The sequence below is a fragment of the Akebia trifoliata genome, chromosome 15, assembly GCF_017979445.1.
Source record: "Akebia trifoliata isolate Shusen 1 chromosome 15, ASM1797944v1, whole genome shotgun sequence".
Classification (NCBI taxonomy): Eukaryota; Viridiplantae; Streptophyta; class Magnoliopsida; order Ranunculales; family Lardizabalaceae; genus Akebia; species Akebia trifoliata.
The window spans coordinates 22,993,377-23,012,632 of record NC_141389.1 but is presented as its reverse complement, the minus strand read 5'-3'; the positions used below and the strand labels follow the sequence as shown (position 1 = coordinate 23,012,632).

The 19,256-nt window shown below is 34.5% G+C and overlaps 1 protein-coding gene across 2 annotated transcripts; it reads right to left on the bottom strand.

The window, feature by feature from the left end:
* Window positions 1-6,523: 6,523 nt before the first annotated feature.
* LOC147384662 (glutathione S-transferase L3-like) lies at window positions 6,524-18,118 on the bottom strand. 2 transcript variants are annotated; one of them, XM_086424746.1, is made up of 10 exons: window positions 17,914-18,118; window positions 17,713-17,787; window positions 17,430-17,490; window positions 17,186-17,269; window positions 8,968-9,066; window positions 8,778-8,880; window positions 8,421-8,509; window positions 7,455-7,562; window positions 6,815-6,895; window positions 6,524-6,734 (listed from the first exon to the last, which is right to left on the bottom strand). In XM_086424746.1, the coding sequence occupies exons 1-9, from the start codon at window positions 17,922-17,924 to the stop codon at window positions 6,845-6,847; spliced, it is 681 nt and encodes a 226-aa protein (XP_086280872.1). In that variant the 5' UTR covers window positions 17,925-18,118; the 3' UTR covers window positions 6,524-6,734; window positions 6,815-6,844. The 2 variants fall into 2 exon arrangements, with proteins under 2 accessions (XP_086280872.1, XP_086280873.1); XM_086424747.1 differs by having other exon boundaries at window positions 8,421-8,497; window positions 17,914-18,113.
* Window positions 18,119-19,256: the final 1,138 nt, after the last annotated feature.

The window sequence follows — 19,256 nt, the reverse complement described above, 5'->3', positions numbered from 1 at the left end:
GGTCATTCCCTCTACCACGGCCACGACCACGACCTCCACTACCTCGAATACTAGATCCCTAAGGATGAGAATCAGAAAATCCTGAATTGACTACTAGAGCCATCTAGTTTGTAGCTAGAGCGTAGATAATACTAAAAACCTAAGTCTAAGAGGGAACTACACAACGATGATGCTCATCACGATCAATGGTCGCAAATGTCTCGAATAAAGAAGGTGAGTGTGTGGTGTTAAAGATCTGTGTCCAAAGTGCCTCGAACTCTAGACGTAAATCCATGAGAAACTATTATGTCTGATGTCTAGCAATTCGTGTAACAACATACCTAGCTATCTCTGCAGACAACTCAGACATTGACTCATAGTGAGAAAGCTCATACCAGCGAAATCGAAGAAATGCAAAGTAATCAGCTATACTTTAAGTTCCTTAGGTAGCCTATACGATATCTCGATAAAATTCATAGATCCTCAAATCATTTTGAACAGGCACATATGAAGAGACTATCTCATGATACATGAACATGATATAAGTTAAAAATCCAAGGAAAGTGTAGTTATCAATCTCCCATTATTCAATTTTTGAATCAACAAAAAGTAGTTTATTAATGGCGCCCAAAAGTCATCTAGTTTTCCTCTACACCCTAAATAAAGTCTAATTGACTGAGACCAAAATTGAAAATTCTAACAATCTAATAAGGTACTAGAAATACATTTGGCTGAGAGGTTTGCTCCAAGACCGATGTTTGATTCCTTGGTTTCTAGATGCAATGTCATTGTTTTTCTACAAATAAAGTTATCTAAATTTTGATTTGAAGGGAGGTCACTATTATCCCAGACACACAAGTTGTCGTGGGTCAGAAAAAGAGTATAATTGTTATCGTAAGGCTTCACACAGCCTATAAATGTCGCATTTACTAGTACAACAATCTATTGTTGTCGTAGGTCACCCAAATAGGTTGGTTGCTATCACAGGACTTCACATAGCCCCCCATTTACTGTCACAGACACCTAAACAGCGAACTATTGCTGTCGTAGATCACAAATACTTCTATTGTTGTCGTAGGTCTAGAAAAAAGAAATCTATTGTTGGTACTACTGTCGTAGGGTACACACACAACACTTCTGATGTTGCCATAGGGCCAGAGGACCAAACTTTTGCTACTATTGCTGTCGTGAATCACAAATACAACAATTTATTGTTGTCACAGGACCAAAAAAGAAGTACGACGTTGCTATTACTATCGTAGGGCACCCACACAACACTTTTGTTGTTGTTGCAAGTCTAGAAAACCCAAAAACATTGCTGCTAGTACTATCGTAAGACATACAAATAGCAATCTGTTGTTTCCACAAGTCCAAAATATCATTCTCATGTATCCCAACAACCACACCAACCTATACAGTACCCTATGGCTGTTGTAGGTCCCCAAAAAATTTTATAGGACAACAAAGGTAGAAAAAGAAGAACCCTATCAAAGGGCAGAAAAGTGCACTACACAGAATTGCAGCATGTAAAAAAATTAAGAAAAGAATCATATCACAATATGAGATAAAAGAGTATAAATCAAAAAAATAAAAGAAGCCCCCAAAGGGGGAGACCTTTTAACAAAGCTTCGACTAGGTTATTAAATCTCAAGATCTAGATATGTTAGGAATGAAGGAGAAAAAGAAAGAGGAGAAGAGAATGGATTCAAAGTCCCTAGAGGAATCGAAGAAAAGAACTCAAAGAGAATATGGGATGTCCTCTATAGCTCTGATACCAAGAAGAATTTTAGAAAGTGATTTTCAAATCTCATTAATGAGAGCTTGATATATATAACCTAAAATGTGAATATACATAAATACCCTTACATAGTGTGAATAGACATAAATACCCTTACATAAAATTAAAATAAGTAACTAAAGAAACTATATTATTTCCAATAACAAGAACCATTTGTTTATAAAATCTATTAAACTAAATTCAGGAATCATTTGAAAATATATTAAAATAATATAAAGAGGGATTCAACTACAACTAAAACAAAAGGAATTCCGAGCCTATACCCATAGTTTGGTTGGTGTGGCACATTGCAAAGCAACTTCAAGGTAATAATTTCAAGTCTAGCCTACCCATAAAATAAAATAAAAAAAAGATACCAGAATTCCAAACAAATAACACAACCAGATATCAATCCTCATCTAGCTCTTCATATTATTCTTTTATCCTTTTTTTTTTTTTACTAAAATAGAGACGGACCCAACATAAACTCAAATTGGATTTTTTAAGAACCAAACAATCACTTTTTATAAGAAGATTAAGTGTGTGTTTGGTAACACTTCTGAAGTCTGAATGGAGGTGGTCCACCATTAAAATTCAGACTTCAGATGTCTTAATCTTGTTTGTTTATTTTCAGATTTAAGAACAAGAAGACATTTTCAGCCGAAAAAAATCAGCCATAAAAAGTTGCTGGACGAAGTTCTGAAATCTGAAAAAATATTTTATACCTAAAATACCCTCCTCAAAATAATTATTTTCATCACTTATCCCTCTTTTGTAAAAATCTTTAAACCCTTACCTCTCCTTTCTCTTCTACATCTCCTTCATGTCCAACTTGGCTTTCAAAATCTACAAAGGTATGTGCATCTACTACTCTATTGTTCTTCCTTGATCAATTAATAGCATGTGAATCTCATATTGAGAAAATCTCAAAATCAAAATTTCAACAAACAACCAAATCAAAAATCAAAACGTCAACAAAAACCCAAAATCAAAACTTTAACAAACAACCAAATAAAAAATCAAAACTTCAACAAAAATCCTAAAATCTCAAATAACCAACCGAACCCATTATGGAGAAATTGAACCATTTTCAACGTCTTTCCTTATTTCTCTCTCCATCTTCTTTTTATCTTTCCTTCTATCTTTTTTGTTTTTCTTCTTGCATAAAGTTGGGTCATTAGACGAATAGAGAGAGAGAGAGAGAGAAAGAAAGAGAGATGGATAGGTTTTGTTAGGTGTATGAGTTGTTTCCTTAGTCCTTAGGTGGACTCTTTAGGGTGTATGAGTTGTTTCCTTGGTCCTTGGATGGACTCTTTAGAGTATATGATTTGTTTAATTGGTTATTGTGTTTTACTTGGTTCTTGTATTTTCTTGGTTTTGATAAATTGGAGAGAGAGAGAGAGAGAGAGAGAGAATAATATAAATGAGAGATGAAAAACAGAAAATTGGAAAAAAAAAATTATATTATTTTATATATTAATGATTTTGTTTTGTACTTTGAATGAGAATTCAATTTGAAAACAATACTTTTGGATTGTTTGATTTGTTAGAAATTGAAATTAAATATGTAGATGGTTTCATTATACATGTTTTTTGGTTAACAATTTATTATAATTACAAAGGGTAATATTGTCAAAATGATCATTATGTTTTAAAATTCTGTTTGTAACCAGAAGCTCTTATAAATTATAAACAAACAACTTTTCCAGAACAAGATTCCAGATTTCAGATTTCAGACTTCAGACTTCAGATTTCAGACTTTAGACTTCAGACTTCAGAAGTGTTACCAAACATACCCTAAGAAGAAAACACGAAACCATGCTAGTTCAACTAAACAACAATAGGAAGAAAATATTAAATCTTGCAATGCAAGAGAGTTTTAACATTGATAATAAAAAAGGTCAATAGAAAAAATAGAGTACCACCGATTACTTATGGTGCTCAACAATGCGTTTTAGGTTGGACAGTTGTAACTTGAATTTGAAAAAATATATATATACTTAACAAACATATGTGCTCCAATTGAGGAGTAAATTTTCTCCAATCATGCCCTATAGAAAGGAAAAGAAAATAAAGGAGTGCTAAAATTCTTATGGAATACTTCTAGGTGATATATACCTAACTTTCTTTGCAATCAAGAGACACAACTACTTTCAAGCTTGTGCTGAATTAGTTCAATAAATTTGATAATTTACATATTCAATAATAATAAAAAAATAATTAAAAAATCAAGAATGCATGGATAGATTCAAAGAAAAATTCCAAAGCACTTCAAGCATGCTTATGAGGTGTACGACGCCCCCATGTTTGGTTGTTTGATGTGGGCAAGTCATTGTAATGTGGAGTTCGATTCCAAAAATCTAGAGGAGAAAATACGCAATTTAGCCCAAAATAAAGGAACATGTAAATTAAACAACACATCTAGAGTGTTTAACTTCAACATCCCAATAAAAATCTAATCTTTATTTTTACCTTCTTTTTGGGGTCTTTTGGGTTTATTTAAGGATGCAAAGGTATCAAAAGTTCTATTTATTTATTTTTTTTTTTTTAATTCAAAAACCCCAATAAAAATATCATATTGATAACAAAGAAATGGGAGTTTCACTAACGTTGTGTTTGGATTGAGAGAAATATTGGAGAGAAGAGAAGAGAAAATAAATGAGTTTCTCTCCATTTCTCTTATTTGGATTGTTAAGTGGGGAGACAAGAGAAAAGAATTGGAGATAAGAAGAGAGAAAAAAAAATGTGAGTTTTCTTCTCTTCAAAAATGGAGAGAAAAAGGTGAGAAACCCTTTTAAAATATTTTATAATTTCAATTCTGCCCCTAGATCTCTTTTAAGATATTTTAAAATTTCAAAGTTGTCTCAGGTTTTCTCCCATCAATCCAAACATGGTGGAGAGTTATTGAATTTATCTTCTCTTCTCTTCTCTCAATGAGTTCATCTTCTCTCCACTTTTCTCAATCCAAACATAGCCATTCCAGAGATTGGTTGGACCTTATAATAGGTTAAATTTGAATTCTACCCTTAAAAGTGTCCAAACTACTATTAAAATGCCTATATGATAAGGCAAGTGAAATCTAAAAGAAAATAAGAATTTCACGATAATAAGTTTACCCATGCAAGACTAATTTTATCCCCTTGATTTAATAATTTAAATCTTTGAAGGGTGTTTTGAATAAAATCAAATTTTACCACTAATCTATATGATAAAATATAATGATTTTCCTCCCAATGTTTATCCCCCACATATGTAGGAGTTGGGATTTAATCTCCCCACAAGATAAGAATAATTTCAACTTTATTCCTTTTCTTACCTCTTTTTCTAAGAATACCCCTTCAATTTTGTTGCATTTTCTCTATTACCCATTTTTCAATAATACCCTCTAACTCTATTCTCTTTCTTCTTCTACTATTTTTTTTCAATTATATCCCTTCAACTTTATTATTTTTACCCTTCTAACCTATTTTCAAAAATACTCTTACAACTTTATTGCATTTCCTCTTTTACTGTTTTAACCTCAAAGAGGATGACCATGCATGGTCTAAGGCACGAACAAACTCTAAGGGGTGATTGCTAAACTTTAATTTAGGATCTTTAGTTTAAAACTATGTTACCCAATTTGTTTCTAGTAGTCCGAGTCACGAATCGGTACAAAGCAAACGAGTTCACTATACGGCTCGTATTAGATTTGTAAAATCAAGCAAACCACGAACCCACCAAATTTTGGTTGGGTTCGACAAATCAAAACAAGAAATTTGACAAATCCACTAATTTGGTTCGATGAACCAAATATTTATTTAATTGATTTTTATTTTTTTCATTATTCATAATTAAAATTAGATTATTTTAATAATTTATTTCTATTTACCTTTGAATTTTTTTAATATTATAATTATAATTATAACTTGTATATATATATATATATATATGCACAAACGTACCAAGCTAGCGAACCAATTTAGGAAACCAAAGTGAACCCAAAAACGAATTTTCTCTACCTATCTCTACGAATCTGGTTCATTCGAATTCCAAACCTGAACCGACGTACAGGTAACATATATATAGATGAATTCAGACAAATTGGTAATGATAACATTAATTCAGACCCTAATATTTAGAGTGTCTGAAAATAAGATCAAAATTTTAAGACATCTATATATGATTTCTATCTCAAGTATAAAGGTGATAAGGGTTTTTTTTTTTTCCCCTCTAAATTCCCCTTAATCCTTGTAAACTCAAAATACCAAAATTGCCCTCTGACTAAAGAAATCCTCTTCCATGGCACTCCAAACTTTGGTTCCACAACCCGATCCATAACTCATGAGTCAAGATGTAAATCCAAATACTAAAGGTCAGAAAATTACAGGATTTTTTTTAAGGAAAACGAAAAATAACCCAACATTGTTATAATGAGAAACGAATTTTATTTTATTTTTTAAGGGTTTGTAAGTAGAAGATGTAAAAATATAGCCATATTTGTTTTATATTAGTTAAAAACTTTTAAACTATAATATATATGATTTTGGAAAAAGGAATTTCATAGTTAACATAGAAAATTTCTAAAACAATTAATGCTTATAGTGAACATCAGCAATTGTGCTCCAACTTATGGGCATGGTGAAGAACTTCATCATTTTCATATTGTCATCAACTTTCACCAACTTTCACATGTTTCAAACAAATATTTACTCCTTAAGATCATCTTTCCCCTCCATATCCACATATAACAGTCTTTTGGAAAGCCTTATCATGTCAACAACCATATGCCAATAAAACGACTTGAATATAGCACAATTAAAAATCTAGTTAATATTACAAAATCTAATCAAAATCTTTATGAGATTATGGTTTAGTGTAACACCATTCACCTTATTACAACTTTTCTATTTAATATCCTAATATTGCATCTCCATTCCTGCGCATACTTCAACCCTTCGTGTTTTAAGAAAACGGTTATCATGTTTCAGAGCTGAGCCTGTAAAACAAATGGACATCATAGTTTAGCTGCCATTATTTCCGACTTCAAGTGTGGAAAAATGCAATGAGAGGGATTACCAAAAAGCATTTCTTGTAGATCTCAGCAAGCTAACGTGGATCACATCGAGTTGATTTGTAACCCTCAATCTTATTCATCTCCTACACAACCCAGTTTCAACATAAATTAAGATCAAAATCATCCACTCGATCATTCAAGAACATATAGAACCAGAACAGCATTTTAATCACACCAAATGTAGTTTAATAAATTGTCTTGGTCAATCACTCTAGTACCAGGGGCATTTGTTTGATATATAATTGTAGTTACTAAGAATTGGACCAATAGCCTTTAATCAATCCATTTTTCTTCCATTGATATGGTGAAGGAATTCCTAGTTGTTGGATTCGAAACTATATCACATGTTTCCAATTTCGAGTATAGAAAGACACAATAACCTGTATATCCGATTTTATTTGAATGAGTATGATATGTAAGGCTTTTTGTGGGTAATCCCAAGCCTGCAAATTGTGAGAAGAATTATATGAACTGAATAATAAGTAACAAATCGAGCCTCGTTGAATAAGAAAGGTTTGATTCATTGAATAAGAAAGGTTTGATTCACCAGAGCACCCAAAAAAAAATGACGACACATGTCGAAGCAAAAAAAAAAACATCATAATGAGATTACACAATACGATATAAAATTTGGCATCATACCTCAATCCATGCTGCCAATTTAGGCCTGCCTTCCGTGATGCCATACTTCTTTTCCTCCAATAAGAAGGGTTGAAATCTTTCCATAAATGGAACATAGGCTATATCCACCTGCACAGAAAACATTCATTTGTGAATCAAAGGTGATGTTAAGTGAAAAGAAATAACATTTACCTCATTTCCCTTTTTCAAGTTATGAAATATTCATATTATTCAATATATCAAAAGAATTGAACAGTTTTATAATTCATAGATGGATGGGACAAGTTGGTTCAGTATTGAAGCTGGACAAGAGATTATACTATTTATATATATATATATAATACAATTTAGCAGCCCATGTGGTACGGATAGTACAGTTCACCATGAATGATCGACCTTAGATCCATTATACATAATGTAATTTTTTTTTTTTTTTTTGCAAGGCAAGCAAGCGGTAAGTGGTCAGCGTGAAGGACGTGATGTAGTAATATATTGTCTATTATCTATACATAATACCCATCTTTATTTGCAGTTCAACCTTGTTAATACTTTATGAGAATATGAAAACTGAACAACATGAGTGATATTTCGGACAAGGCCAGCACATCACATTAAGGAGTTTTTTTTTTAAAGAAGTCTAGCTCGTTAGAGCAACTCCAACGGGGATATCCATAATGACTAGGCATTCCACTATGGAGAACCATTTTGGATATTTATTTACTCCAACCGTGCTCTTCAAAATAGCTCTCCAAAAATATTTTATAATTCTATCCAACGGTCATCGTCCTTTGCAGCCAAAAGGAAGAGATTCTAAATCTCCCTCTCTTCTTTTGCCAACCGAAAACTCCATTCTCCAAAATGGAGAGGGAGTTGCAGGATGAGTTTGAGACCCTTCAAAGGGCTCAAGCTCTCCTAAATGGCAGTTGGGAGGGGATGCAGAGTGCGTTGGTTGCCCTTATGAATATCACGAATGGAAGTATAACTTACCAAGCTGAACTGGCCCAGGAAGAAAGGTCCATCAGCAAATTTGGAAAGAGCTGTTTCTAGGTAATCAAAAGGAGCACCTGATGCAAGCACTTAATGCAAATCGGCTTATGGTTATAAATAGAGTAATGCTGGGATGACATTGGGATTTTCTGTGATATTCACATTTCTGACGTGGACGTGCGCACATAACCACATATGCTTTTTACTCGTATCTCAAGGAAACACATCTATGGCTATTACGTCAACACAGTGAAAATGACAGTGAAAAACAAAGTCCCCCCAGGATTTTCCTTATAAATACATTTTTTTTTTTTTCTGAGACTAAATCCCTAAAATATAGCAATTATTTGATCTCACCAATTTCATTTCCTGGATCCCCTTTAAATGAAGTGATCACAGATTTTCTGAAGACATCAGTGTAGGACAGCAGTTCTTCTGCAAACTCTCTTTTTGCAAGATCCTACAATTTTCGGAGTATCCCCAAAGTCAATATTTTAAGGCAGAAGGAGACTCCCTCAATAGTGGAAACAGTTTAACTACATCTTACATCAGGAAAAAGTGAAGGCCCTTCGAATTGGCTATCAATATACTTAATCAAATCAAGACTCTCTCCTTTGACTTCATTGTTGTATTCCAATGAAGGCACCTACAAGAAAGAAGAATTCATATATCAGCATTGAACAGGAAAAAAGGATTATTAATTGGCTCTAATGCTGTTTATTTATTTGTTTTCATGAATGGGAGTTGATTTGCAGTAGCATCAATAAAAGGAACCATTTATATTCCAGAGAATATTGAGCACTTTAGGAGGAAATTTGAGGGTGGGTCCAAAACATTGTTACTCTCCAACGTAAGCTAAATCTTTTTGCACCATGAATTAGATTTTCTAAGCCTGGTAACATCAAATATTTTACAAGGTTTATGTTCCATTGGAGTAGGTATGGACCATAACAAATTTCATAGAGTAAAAGGAAACTGCATTATTTAAGGAAGAGGATGTCCATAAAATTAGAGTTGGATGGTTAAAGGAGCTTTGTGATTCTAGGGTGCTGTGTGACCCACATATACCAATTAAATTAAAAGGAATTTTCTTTACAAGTATGAACAATTTCTGAATGTTGGGAAATCAATAAACAACATATTCATAGATGAGTGTAGCAAAAAAGTGGATACTGAAATAGATGAATGAAGATTTAAAAAAAAAAGAAATGAACACATTCTTGAAAATATAGTAGTGAACCCAATAGGTGACAAACTAAGAGAAAGTCAATTTAGACAGTTTGATCATAAGCAGCAAAAACCAACAACAATCTATTTAAGCAAAAGTGCAAGCAGACGGTTTTGAAAGAGCATAATTACAACCCAAAATGATGTTGACTTAGATAGTGAGAGCTGATATGAACATAAGACGAGTATTTAAACAAAATTGAATGGACAAACAGGAATCATACAGCCAACCTAAATTTTTTGAATAAAGCTTCGATATTGATGACCTCTTTGATAACGAAACAAAAAATTAAGCAGTGGGTCTATTAGGCATCATAAAACCTGTCACTGGTGATACAAAGGGACTACAAATTAGAACTAAGACATAACTTTCCAACAAGTGGGCTATTGATCTATTAAAAATCTAGCAATTCCTCTTTAAATTGAACCCACACAAACATTTTTTTTATTATTAAATATTAGAATTTTCTTGAGACCTAGTGAAAGCACATGACAAACTACCTAGAGAAGGTTATGACTAATGCAAGAGCAAATGAAGAGGAGACAAATGAATTCTAGTTAAAATTGGTTTATATCAGGGGTCAACTTTGAGTCAATATTTGTTTTCTCAAGATATAAATGAGGTAATTGCTCATATTCATGAGCATGAGTCTTGGTGTATGAATGTATGTTAATTTCATATTTATGTAGTATTAGTTGATGAGAGTAGAAAGTGAATCAAAGCAAGACTAGTATTATGGAGAAAGGTGTTAGAGTCTAGTGCTTTTTTTTCTTGATTGATCGAGTCTAAGAGCTTTAGAAAAAAGAAAATCAATACCATGTACATGGAGTGTAAATTTAGTATAGGCATCTATGAAGAGGAATGTCCAATAAAAACAAATGATTTAGAAATATTCTAAAGCAACCATTTTTGTTACCTTGGTTCTATTATACCAAAGGATAGAGAGATTAAGGAAGATGTTGATTAAGTACAAAGTTGGACGGTCAAGATGCATCATGTTAATAGATTTAGTGTAGAAAAATGAACTTGTTGAGATAGGAGAGAGGAAAAAGATAGGAAAGAAAAAATAATTGAACTTCTTTGAAAAAATGTAGAAGTAGATCCTATAGACACCCCACTTTGTCAAGATCAAGCTCGAGAGCCAGAAAATCTTAAAGAAAAGAGCTTGGCCAGAGAGTGTTTTCAAAAGAGGCTCAAAGGCCCATCAGGAGGAAGTTTAAGATCTTAGGGACCTTTCAAGCTGACCCATCACTAACTTGTTCGTACCTTACCTAAAGGACAAACCAATTTTGGAATGTCCTCACCTAACCCACGGACAGGCACAAGGTTGGCCTGTTCCCACCTCACCTACAGACAAAATTGTTTTCCCTTGTCCTCAGTTCAACTACGAATAGACAATCTGTGGGACCATTTTACTCAAGTGCTAAAGGGAAATTTACCCATAAATCCTCCCTAATCTCACTTTTTCTTGAGGACCATAAGGTAGTTTTATCTGTTTAAGCTTGCTTCATAATTTATTCTTACTTTTAAGGTAATTAAATAATTCTCCCAATTTTGACCATTGGTCACCTTTCGTCCCCAAAATTGTCAATTACTTTCATACCCTTAATTCGTTGAGATTTGTTTCAAGGTAATTGACTACTAAACCCATCACTCTTACTCTTAATTCAAAGTCTTCCCTCTTAATTTTCATGCAATTTAACCAAGATCAATGGACCTTGACCTTTTGCCCATCCTCAAGAATTCTCTAGAATCCCAAAACCAATTACACTTTTACCCTCATATTGTTAGGAACTTATTCAATGTAATGGACTAAAAAATCCCAACTTATCCTTAATAATTATATGTCATAACTCCTAAATTCTCTAGAATTTGACCAAAATCAGGGGACTTTGACATTCTTACCCTTCAAAGAGAATTCTCTAGAACCTTAAGTGTAATTATCCTCTTAACCCTAATTTGTTGTGAGACATAAGAGGATGTTTGACCCTTTAACTCATATTCTTGGATAACATTTACATGCCATTCTTGATAATTTTTCAACCAATTTATTGTCTTCCAAAGGGCTTGGACACTCTTGTCCCTTCCAAAGAATGCTCTAGAACCTTGTGGTTTTTACTCCATGCATATACTTCAATGTATTTGTACTTACCTATTAGCTTTCTAATTAAAAACTGAAAAAAATCAGTTTTTTATTCTCACTTTTGGCCAAATATGGTAACCACCAACTTGGTGGGTGAGACGAGGTGTCTAACACCTTCCCTGTCTCACAACCAAACCTCCTTACCCTTGACCTTTAGGTTAAGACCAGTTTAAGTCACTAATTTGCTAGAAAAAACAGGTTTCTAAAACCCTTTTTATGGTGTCTATTCCCATCTTAAACTCTTTAAATGGTGGTGAATCCTAAACTCAAGTAAATGAGATCAAAACCCATTGAATCTCACATATCTACAGTTTTGCGACACCATTAAAGATGCCGAGGGTTCAAACCTTTTGTTTTTGGCCTTTTGTGAAAGTTTGGGAAAATTTAACTAGCAAGCTTTCTTTTGTCTTCTTTTTTTTCTTTTTGTGGTAAATGCTTGTAATAAGTGGGACTATTTTGCTTTTGTTTTTGAGATTGGTGTACTTGTAAAGTTGGCACACGTGTTTTGAAAATGCACTTGAGCACTATCGAGCATAACAATTGACACAAACCTCATTCTCCTATAAAATTCTTAACCCCGAATGCAAGTAACCTTATGCCTTGACATCACTTACCTTGAGAAAAGGAGACAAAATCATCCAACTCAATCACCAACCATGGCATGTTTGCTTCGGCTTGAATGGAGATTTGAAGACTGAGAACCTTCAACCTACCTATAACCCTCATGCATAGCCCATGGTTAGAGGTGTAGGACACTTGGTTTACAAAATCCAATTGGCGATGTGTCAAGTCCTTCAAAGCAATGTAGGTTAAGTCGACCCTTGACAGTCAAGTTGTAAGGACACTCCAAGTCTTGTAACAGAATAGGATGTTGCTCCTTTGATGAGGGTGGGACCTCACTTTCCTTTGTTCCATTAAAGCTTCTTAGATCATTCCTCAAGTGGTTTTAGATCTCCCAAAGTTGGTTTCCAAGAGAAAAGGTCAGAAAATCTACAAAAACACTTGAAAACCGATGTTGGAAGGCAAAAACTGCAGAATTGTTGAGCTTCTAGTCTGGGGGTCTAATTGAATTTAGCCTAATCTTTACCTTACCCTCGAACAAGCCATTTTTTATTTGTCCTTACCTTACCCACGGAAAGAACAAGTTCTGCTCTGTCCTCACTTGACCCCCAGATAGCCTAATACACCTTTTGTCCGTAACCTACCCAGACAAAGTATTTTTTTGCTCTGTCCACAATGTACCCACGGACTAGACAGAAAGCTTAAGGTCCCCATCTCAAGTAGGGACCAAAACATAATCCAGAGTCTCCATTTAGGCCTTGTGTTGAGACAATTCTCTCGATTTTATTCCCCTTCCCTTCAAAACCCATCCTTAGGCACTTTTAATGGCAGATCTTGATTCTTAAATTCTTTTCCGAATCCGAGTTATCCACTTTGAGGTGTGTGATGACCCGATCAAGTCATCATGTAACTTGAGGAAATCTCTGGTAAGATATGTAAGGTAAAGTAATTTAAAAATATTAAACTAATAATTTTAACAAAACGTGAGAGTAGCATGATGGTTAATTTGATCAAGTACATTCGAAGGTTAACGGGAAACCGAGAGGAGTAGGAATACACCGTAAGGACAGGCGATACAAGGAGTTAAAATTTTGGGGAACTAATGATACCATTACATAGATCTCGAAAAGGTGCTAAAAATCGACTATTTACACGTCACATTCTAACAAGAAACGAGCCCAATCAAGGGTCGCGAAGTTGGATTCTCGAACGGTCAACCGGGTCAACCAAAGTTGTTTTGGGTCAAACTGAGTTATTAAGCTTTAATTAATTTAGGATGAGCCCCACCACTTCACCTAACCAAGGAAATATAATTAGAACCATGGTTAACAAGTGAATATGGTTAGTTGATTAAGTCAATCGCCTTTGACTTTGGTCATGGTGACTATTCTAATGCCATGACACCTAGCTACCTACTTGTCTCATAACATGATGTCCCATGGACACATGTTGGCATACCCCCATCCTTTAGCCACTTGCTGGCTTGATATCAAGCAAAGATTAACTATGGTTAATCAAACCATGGTTACTAACTGCACCCCACACTATATAAGCCTCATGAGAGGAATTTTTGTCTTTTTTCTTCTCAGAAATTTCAATAATCTCACACTCTCATCTTCTTCATCAAAATCTAGCAACCTTTCACTCTCAAACTCTTCATTAGTTCAGCCCAATTTGTTTCCATCCTTTTGACTCTTTAACCCTCATTAGTTGTTGAAACCTAACAACCAAAAAATCTAGTTGATTTCACAGGTTTAGTTGCAAGGAATTCAGCATATTTGGGTAGTTGGGAGCTCAAGAGTGAGGAGAAGGAGTTCAAGGTTGCTCAGGTAGATTTTGGAACACAATAGTTGGTAGAAGGTTATCTTTTAGCTATTTACACGGTAGGAGTTTTGCTGAAAAATTTCATGTCATACATGTCTTGTTATAACATGTATTGATGCATCCATCATGTTTTTGTATGATTCAATCTACATAAATTTGATAATTGTTGGGTGATAACAATATTCCATCAACTTTTTGTGTTGTGCACACAAAAGTCCAGAGGTTGCATGATGAGTGGGAACCACACAACAACATAGACAGCAAAACTATTGTAGTTTGTGTCATTGCGGTGGAAGCCACAGTGGGAACCTCGGTGATGCCCTGTCCTACCGCAGACATAATCTGCGATCCCACCGCATGTGTCACCAGGGGACAGCAAGGGACATTTTTCCTTGTGCTGCCATTTGAACTCAAATGAACCTCACATTAATTTTTAAAATACTCGTAAGTGTATTGACACCGTGAGTATGTTTTTGAAAACTTGAATTTATTATATATCCATGATTTAAACACATGTTTCGTATTTTCATTAATTGTGAAATGTTAAGGTAATTTGAAGTTAGTGTTCAAGTTCTGAAACAATAATTATTTTCCAAGTTGTTTTAATTTATGAGTTGAGATGATGACGGTGTTGTACTTTCCAAGTCATTCCACTTTATGCATTGAGATGACGAATGAGAGGGAATAATGTTACTAAAATGGTAATGGGTGGTTGACCAGTGCTTATCACAGACGTTGAATTCTAAATACGACTAAGTGACGCATTGGCTGACGAGTGAGTATTGTACAATTCTTTTAAAAGAAGGATGATTTTGTCATTTTTGTATGATGAACAATGGGGTGATGGAGGTACCCGTTGGTATGTTCTACGTTGCGAATGATCTCAGAACAAGTGAAATTGGGCGTGACTGACCCAGAGGAGTGGAACGGGCGTGATCATCCTAGGGGAGCTATATTGGGCATGATTGTCCCATGCGGGTAGAATTAGGGGACGTGATCGTCTCAGGGTAGAATAGTGGGAGGGATAAGAGTGTCGAAGCCCTTTGAAAGATAATGCATTGTAAGAAAATGATTAAGAATGACGTGTAAATATCATCCAAGAATAAAGGTTAAAAGGTCAATTAACCTCTCATGGTTCTCAACAAATTATGGTTAAGAAAGTAATTACCCTTAAGGTTCTAGAGAATTCTCTTTGAGGGGTAAGAATGTTAAAATCCCTTAATTTTGGTCAAACTCTAGAGAATTTAGGAGCAATAACATGTAATTAGCAAGAAAAAACATTGCATTGGATAAGCTCCTAACAACTTGAGGGTAAAAGCGTAATTACTCTTTGGATTCTAGAGAATTTTTTAATATAGGCAAAAGGATCAAGGTCCCTTGATCTTGATCAAATTGAATGGAACTTGGGAGGGAAGACCTTGAATTAAGAGTAAGAATGATGGGTTTAGCGGTCAATTACCTTAAAACAAACCTCAACAAATTAAAGGTATGAAAGTAATTGACATTTTGTGGGGATCAAGGGTCAAAATTGATAGAATTATTTAATTACATTAAAACTAATGGCAGATTATTAAGCAAGGTTAAAGAGATAAAACTACCTTGTGGTCCCCAAGAAAAAGAAGAATTGGAAAGAGCTTAGGAGTAAATCCTGCTTTAACACTCGAGTAGAATGGTCTCCACATTGTAACTGAATGTCCTTAGGTGAGCTGAGGACAAGGAAAAATAACTTTTTCCATATGTGCGGTGAGAATAAGCTAACCTTATACCCTTCCATGGGTTAGGTGAGAACAGGCCAAAACTAGCCTGTGCTTAGGGAAGGTATGGACAGATTAGTGATGGACCAAGTTGAAAGGTCCCTAGGGCCTTCAGCTTCCTCTTGGTGGGCTTTTAAGTCTTTTTTAAAACACTCTTGGGCCAAGCTATTTTTTGAGCTCCCAGGCTCAATCTTGACAAAGTGGAGTGTCTACAGATCCAATAGAAGATAGACTAAGAAAAATTGATAGTGGCCGACTACAACCTCAGGTATAAAAGAGAGAAATGAAGGTTCAAAAGAATATGTATTGAGATAGTGAAAATGGATATAAAGTCACTTTCAATAATAAAAGATGTGGTTATGGACAAAACTGAATGGAGGAACAAATTCGTTTAACTGGACCTAAATCTTTAAGATAAGGCTTTGATGATGATGCATGCTAGAGTTCAAGGGATTTAGAATAAGTAAAATCAAGACTAAATATGTGGAATCTAACTTTAGTACTAACATCAATGAAGGGTAATGTCTAGTAAAACTTTACGGTCTTGAAATACCCTAATGTGACTATTTTCATTATTGCATGTAAATTATATATAAGGATGAAGAGATTGAGGAATGTTTTTCCAAGTAATCAAAGATACATAATGAAAGTAGAGGTGAGCTTCTCTAGTGGTATATAACTGACATACATCAATCAAATTAAAAGGAAAATTTTGTGAGATGGCAGTAAGATTAGGTATGACTTATGGAGCAGAATGTTGGGTGATCAAGAAGCATCGTGATAATAGATTGAGCGTAGTAGAGATGAAGATATTGATATGCATGATTCGATTGGTTATTTGGCCTCATTCAACTAAGGCCAAGTTAGAAGGAATATGGCAGTTGAAGGTTTTAAAACAGCGAGAGGAAGATCCAAAAGCATGTCATCAAGGTAGTGAATGTGGATACGAACACACATTCTATGAAAAACATGTGGCTTTAGACATAATTGAATAGAAGACCATAACTCGTAAATCAGACCCCAAATCTTGGGAAAAGCTTTGATGATGACGATGAATTATAAATTTCTCAAGTTTACTTCACTTGTAACATGCATGCACGCCTTTAAATTGTATGGTCGATCACACACCAATGTTACTGTCATTCCTCATGTAATTCAGTTTATATATAACCAAGATTTCATACATTCAAACAAACTACATGAAGATCTCAAGTAATTCTCCGATGTTGATTTTTATGTGATCAAAGAATATCACCTTATTTGGAGGGTAGACCTCCTTGTACCAATCGGGCCGATTTTGTAGATCAATTGGAACCAATTTTATCTTTTCCTGTAATCCCTGCTTAGCACAAATCATGATTTTTTGTTTTTAAATCAAGAAAAGTAAACAAATTTAAACTTAAATTATAAACATCATAGGTACAAGAACTATAAACTAATCACAAAAACAAGAAACTTAATTAAGGAGATTGCAATCATGAACAGAACTGAATACCAACCTTACAGTTCCTAGTAATCCAAACACGTTGCGCATACGGACATGTGTAAGATATATACAACCTTCAACAAAACAAGGCAACAAAATAAAAAAAATGCTTTCTAGTCAGATAAATTATAGAGAGAAATTCAAAAAACGCCTAAATTAATATCTGGGCATTTTAACAAACACAAAGAAATGGCATAATCTGCCAACCCCAAATCTTTGTTGTCATTGAGAGAGAGAGAAAGAGAACCCATTAAAAATCAAACAAAAATAACAAATATCAGAAAATCCGAATAAACCTAATTGTTCCATCGAAGAGAGGAGGAGGGTTGGAAGTAGAATCCAAAGAAGGGGGAAGAATCTCCTGAACGCGTCTGCAAATCAAGATAGATTTAGGAGAAATTCCCATTAGCCCATAAATTGAAACAAAACTAGAGAAACCCAGAAATATAATTAAGGAAAAAATTGAAGATCAAAAGGGGTATAATGGGAAAGATTACTCAGTTGCCATTGTTGTTATTGGAGCTCTGGTTTTGCTGAAACCAAGCAGTTTTAGTGAAGAAGAAGGTTTGGTGCGAATCTATAGTGTCGAAGTACGGAGAGAGAAAGAGTTCGGGACAAGTTGTGGAGACGTCAGGAATGACGAGTTGCTAAATGTGAGCTCAGCCATTAATGGCTCTTTCTAGAGTGGAAAGATTCGGTGTCATTGACATTGTAGAGAGGGAAGATTCCAGATACTGTACTCTAGGGAGTATATTAGTTATCCAACTCCATACCACCTTGGAACCAAGGGAGTGTTTGCAAATGGGAGTTGGAGTCACAACTCCCACCTTAAACTTCTAATTATTGGTTTAAACGGTTCACCAATTCCATGGAATTGCAACTCCAAAAAGGTCCGCAACTCCCATTTTTAATAAATAAAACATTAGTCCAAGTCGAGTCCACTAGGGTTGTCAATAGATCAAGTCCAAATCGGATCATGGTTGATTTGGTACCGATCCAATAAAGATCGGATCAAGCCAAATCCGATTTTATATATATTATCTAAATCAACTTCACACATCTCACTAAATATATAATATAATTTATATACTTTCTAACATGTTATTCGGTCAGGTCGTTACCGGATTAGGATATGATTGATCCAAATCCTATCTAATAAGTTATCAGATTGAATCATTATCGAAATCCAAAACAACGATCCATACTTGAAGTTATCGGATTTGAACTGATCGGATTTTGGGTCTAATCCGATCCATTGATAGTCCTATGGTCCACTTCCACCAACATTCATGCCATTTGCAAGTTGCCCCAGGCCAAACCCATTTTCAAAGAATAACGAAGGAAAGGGGATCATTATTAATTTATAAAATGACTATTATATATTGTATTTAATATAGTATAGCGGGTCGGACCACCTACCAGGCTTACATTCAAAACTCAGACCATATTATAAAATGAGCTTAGACTAGCACGGCCCGATAGCTAAATGGACTTAATAACTAAACCCAAACCCTATCAATAGTGAGCCAGGCTGGATCGGGGGAAAACCCAACCCATTAACTACTCTAATATAAATCATTCAACTCACTTTACATTATACATGATCCAAATTCTTATTTAAATTATTATTATTATTTTTTAATAAATAAGGTGATTAGAAGTAGGGGTGCACACTGGATCGGGTAAATCTAATATTCGAACCAATCTGAAGCCTTTTGGATTAGATTAAGCATGGTTTGGCTCAAGTACAGGTTGTAAAAAAAAAACCTATTGATTTGGTTCGATTCCGGATTAGGGGTATAATAGAACAAAACTAATTTTATATTTATTATCAAAATGA